Below are 5,272 nucleotides of genomic sequence, written 5' to 3'. Positions count from 1 at the left end.
AAAAAAAAAAAAAAAAAAAAAAAAAAAAAAAAAAAAAAAAAAAAAAAAAACCACTTCATAGCTATGTATTAATATTAGTATTAATATTTTAATTTTCTTGTCCAATTATTTAAATACATTTCCTCATTACTTAGAATGATCTAATCAAGCAAAATTCAATGAATTTGAGATTTGGTTGTCATGCTAAATAACAATTTAATAGTGACAAATACCATAAATTTAGAGATATTCAAATGTCAATCGCTTAATTTGGTTAACAAAAGTCATTTCATGGAAATAATTCACCCACCCATAAAAGTCAATCACTTACTTTTCTTATAAAGATTATAATATATATTGACAAATGAAATTATGAGAGATGAAATTCAAATATTGAGTGGAATATTTGCATCACCAAGAAATTTCTGTGAAATGTTGCCCATAAATATTCTGACTGATCATATATACCTAAATAAAATTGGACTAAGCTAAAGAAAAAAGGCAAATAGAGATTTCACGGAGAGTGGAAGAGGAAAAACAAAAGCCATATAGCGGTTGAATTGACAGAAGAACACATGATCCACAACATAAAACATATTAAGCTTGAGCTAAGCTGAAGAAATTTACACAAAGAAATCTACTGAATTACATACTGACCTCATTATTCAACGTCAATCCCAGATGCATTTAACAGGACGAAATCAAATAGGATGGCAACAGGCAGCAGCGAGTTATGTATCGCAGGTCCCGTTATCACCATCAGTTGCAGAAGCTCTGCCTCTGATTCTTAGCTGTGAGCATTTGCGGATTAGATATAGGGCTTAGAAACTAGGTCTTGAATTTTATTCTCTCTTCTAGATGGTTTAAATTCTTGGAATTTTCATAAGAAATCAACCACTATTTTCAGACTTGGCCATTGATGAACACATTTTTTAAGATTAAACTGTCTTAAAAAATACCAATTGGGTCATTGGAAAGCAAATAAAAGTTGCACCTTCTCAACAGCATCTGCCATGCCCGAGGCATCTTCCACTCCTTTCTTAAGGACATCGATACGGGCTTGAATATGCCGGTTCTGTTCCTCAGACTAGAAAAAGTTTCAATCATAAGAAAACTTGTAAACTTAATTTGTCAAGAAATTGCCACGTATACCATAAAAATCTAGGGAAGGAATTGATTGATAGTATCTGCAATGATTCTTTGAGAAGCCACACATCATTAATTGGCAGCTGGCAAGGACCATAAAAGAAAAGACAGCACAGATTGTTTTTGGGAACTAAAGTGGAAAGGACGGTACAAGAAGATGCATAAAATACAAAGTAGAAAGAGTACCACAGGGAGACACGCCCAAGAAATACAAGCAAACAAAAGCAAATGCATTATTGAGCCTTTTTTACCTAAAAGCTAAGATGCGTGCTTACAGATGGATCAGAGCATACTCATTTGTTTCAATTTTCAATCACAGAAAAAAGATCCATTGGATACAAAACTACCAGTATTGTTGTGACTTTAAGAATTCAGTTCTTCTAAAGGGAAATGCGGTGATATGCTAAGATTTACCATTGAAGAAAGGCCTAATTCTTCCATTATACTCGAATCAATTAAGAATGACCCCCTCCCCCTCCCTCTCACCCACAAAAATAAATAAATAAATAAATAATAATTATAAAACATGAGTAACAATGTCAGTTAAGCTGGTTTGTTTTTAGATGGAGAAGTTCGCTACAGTTACAAGAGTTGCATACCGTTTTCAGCATGTCCTTCAAGTGTTGGATCTCATTCTTCTTTGTCATGGACAGATAATTAGGAATATCCATTATATTAGTCCTGCATTAGATATTGTTATTTGTTAACTCCAGCTGAGAAATCAATCTGTAAAGGCCGCCCAAGGAAGCCCGACCTTAATAGATCACTTCCCATGCCTTTGCGTAACGAAAAACAAGGGAAAATTGCATAAACCACCATGAGTTGTTATTACTTCCAATCACATTTCAAATTTTCATCCAAAAATTATATATAATTATACATCAAATCATTGATTTAACTATCAGAGAACCCAACTTATTTGGACCACTAATTGAGAAAGTAACCTCCCAGCAGAAGATACCTACTTCTTGGAATACAATGGATCTAGATCTTGTTCTTCCAAAAGTTGTTCAACATTATCAAGTATACGTCCTACCTGCATAAATCAAAACTATTACAATGAGGCAAATAGTCACACAATGGGAGAGGAAAAATCACCTGACATAACACAAATGACTAGCAATGCATAATCACTTCAAACAAACCCCAACGAATTACAATTACACACGACAAAGAACAAGTGACGCGAATTTAGAAATTGAGAAGAAAAATTATCATAAAAGAAATGAAACAATACAGAATGTCGATTACTTTTCCTGTAATCCTATTATCATGTGAACCATCACGATCAATCTCACAGATTTTCGCCAATTCTTACCCATCATTCATGTTTTTTATCTTGTATTGAAACCCACCATCAGCTATTTGGACAAAGGCATCTGACACATTCAAGACTGTGCAACTGGTTTGAGTTTTTTAAAACTAATACATCGATAATTTCAATGAAGGCCCCCTCACTGTAATCCTATTGAACTTGTCCACGGAATCACTCCCATGCCTTACTATATATATATATATATACACGCATGAAGGGAAAAAGTGAATAGGAGACAGAAGGTCATTGAAGTGGATCAGAACGAAAAAATCAACTACAAATTAATATTATGTCATAAAGGTCTTAACCCAACAGCCCCCCAACAAATCTGACACATAGAAGTTCCTTGCAAGCAAGAGCTAATCGTAAATAACCAAAACAAGTTAATAGACAGGAGAATTACCTGGGTTTCAATACATAATGACTCAAACTCGTCCTGTATGTTTCAGAAATGGCAGTGTTATTGAACAGAAGTGCAATATGTAAAAAGAGAATTAAAATGAAATGTTGTCGATAACCACATATAAATGTAAAAGAAGAGAAGCCTATTGTAGGATTTATTTCAGGACAGGGTAAGGTGAATAGCCAACAGCAATGGACGAGGAAAACCGCACTAGACTATGGCAAACACCTAGGTCCATGTGATTTCATGGGTTACCTTTTGCAAAAGACGAAGGCAATTTGCATTCTACTGATAGACAATAATTGCGTGTTTCTGAGAAACTTTCCTTTTTTCCATTTCCTATCCTATTAGAGACAGAAGCAATCGAAATTTGTGTTATCATGGCTTGCTATCTTCTATTAACAATATATAAGTATATTCTTTCTATTCTAAATCATGTGTCTCGTTGCAGCGCAGAATTGAGAACTTCAATGCTAAAAATTTGTATAATATAATTAGAGAAGAAAATCCAATGGATATAAAGGGTTGTGATAATTCTGTGACATGATTATAACTAAAGAGAACATCCAATTGGAACAGCAGTATGCCTAAGCATAGAATAAGCACATTATGCGATTAAAGATGTTTGGGAGCGATTTTGAAATGGTTAAAATCGCTTCAGTCGTATTCCAAATCACTCCCAAACATGATTTTAATTATTCAAAAACAATTTTTATGAATTTAAAATGACATCTAAAATTGTAAAATTAAACCCTAAGTTGATCTTGAATGATTAAAGGCATGTAATTCAATTTCAAAATCACTCTCATACATGTTCTAAGGGTCTTAACGTTGAGAAAAAGAAGAAATAACATAATCACATTACACAACAGGAAATCCCGAAATGGAATCATCACAATGGACTCCGAAGCAAAACCTTGAATGGAAATATACCTCTATGTTTCCGTGCAAAGAAGTTATAACCTGAAAGTTTGATGAACACCAAAATGCATTATTCCAATGTCCAAAGAGACTAAAACCAATAAGAATATATGTAAATTCTTAAAATGTAAAGCAAATAACATGCTGCTAACCATGAAGACAACACATGATTTGCACATTCAGAAAAACTAGGAATGATCCACGCAAGAAAACGTCCTAGAATCATATTTAAAGAAACACAAGATCTCCAATTTAAATTATAGCATCTGTGTCCATAGTGTTGGATGATGGAAGTCCCACATCGACTAATTTAGGGTGTGATCATGGGTTTATAAGTGAGGAATACTAACTCCATTGGTGTGAGGCCTTTTGGGGAAGCCCAAAGCAAAACCATGAGAGCTTATGCTCAAAGTGGACAATATCATACTATTGTGGAGAGTCGTGTTCGTCTAACACATAGGATGTTAATTTTCTTTCACCACATCTTTCCTGTGAGGACGGGGGAAGACATAAAAGAGCAGCACAATAGTACCTGAACGAATAGACGATGAAGATTTTCTTGCTCCACGGTCGTAAATCCCGAAAGGCATTCCCGAAACTCCTTTACGAAACAAAAAAGCACAACTATACAAAATTTACTGTCTCTTTCAAAAGAAAAGTAACCTATAGATATCTCTCATAACCAAATTGCCACTTGATAAGGAAATTTTTATTCCAAAGCATCAATTCCACACCATTTCCAGAAACAAATATGAACAAAAGGTTACTAAAGTATAGAACATTATACACATTATAGCAACTTTCGTGCTTACCTCCCTGGAACAGGAAGTCAGGAGAGAACGAACGGCGAGCTTGAACGAATTTTTCAGATCAATCAGGCTGGAGTTAAGCGGAGTACTAATCTCGTGCTTCTTCTCCATTTTCAAAACGTTTATACACTTCAATCCCCAACCCTACCTCGCTAAATTCCACCCCAACATATAACTCTGCGGAAATGGCGCAAGTAACAACATCAAAAAGAAATTAGAGAGCGGCAGCAAGTGAGCGAGTTGATGAGTTGACTCCGGTCAGTGCCGGCGAGTCACGGCTTCAACGACAAAAAAATGACGAACAGTCGAAGAGGTTGAAGTCGAAGGCGGGAGGTTTTTGGCGTTCAAACTTGGTAATTATGTAATATTTCAAACACAGAGGGTCAATATTGTAAATATAAGAAAATTGAATTCCCAAATTTGTTATCAACGGCCCAAGTGGCCCAGTACTAATTGCCAGATGGGCCGACCCGAGCTCCGTACGGAATTCTTTTCTCGTGAATGTGTTGCTCTTTTATTCATATATATATATATATATATATATATAAAAGAAAATGTTATATTTAATTTAATTAAAAAAATTGTTCAATTATTATACCAAAAAAAAAAAAAAAAAAAAAAAAAAAAAAAAAAAAAAAAAAAAAAAAAAAAAAAAAAAAAAAAAAAAAAAAAAAAAAAAAAAAAAAAAAAAAAAAAAAA

At 34.0% G+C, this 5,272-nt stretch overlaps 1 protein-coding gene across 2 annotated transcripts in view; it reads right to left on the bottom strand.

The window, feature by feature from the left end:
* Positions 1–4,990, bottom strand: part of LOC111447007 — a 6,747-nt gene extending 1,757 nt beyond the window's left edge. The window contains exons 1-8 of one of the 2 annotated variants that reach the window (XR_002711184.1): positions 4,577–4,990; positions 4,297–4,365; positions 3,777–3,806; positions 2,844–2,876; positions 2,091–2,161; positions 1,725–1,806; positions 974–1,066; positions 637–770 (exon numbers count right to left, since the gene is read on the bottom strand). Coding sequence is in view for 1 of the 2 variants with exons in the window: in XM_023085961.1 (XP_022941729.1) it covers positions 711–770; positions 974–1,066; positions 1,725–1,806; positions 2,091–2,161; positions 2,844–2,876; positions 3,777–3,806; positions 4,297–4,365; positions 4,577–4,684 (546 nt within the window). In the remaining variant the exon portion in view is untranslated. Of the gene's footprint in view, positions 1–384; positions 771–973; positions 1,067–1,724; positions 1,807–2,090; positions 2,162–2,843; positions 2,877–3,776; positions 3,807–4,296; positions 4,366–4,576 lie in introns of those variants that run through there. The other variant, XM_023085961.1, reaches the window with a different exon arrangement.
* Between the last annotated feature and the right edge of the window lie 282 nt (positions 4,991–5,272).

This window comes from Cucurbita moschata, unplaced genomic scaffold (genome assembly GCF_002738365.1).
Source record: "Cucurbita moschata cultivar Rifu unplaced genomic scaffold, Cmos_1.0 Cmo_Scf00009, whole genome shotgun sequence".
NCBI lineage: Eukaryota > Viridiplantae > Streptophyta > Magnoliopsida > Cucurbitales > Cucurbitaceae > Cucurbita > Cucurbita moschata.
This window is presented reverse-complemented; position numbering and strand designations above follow the sequence as displayed.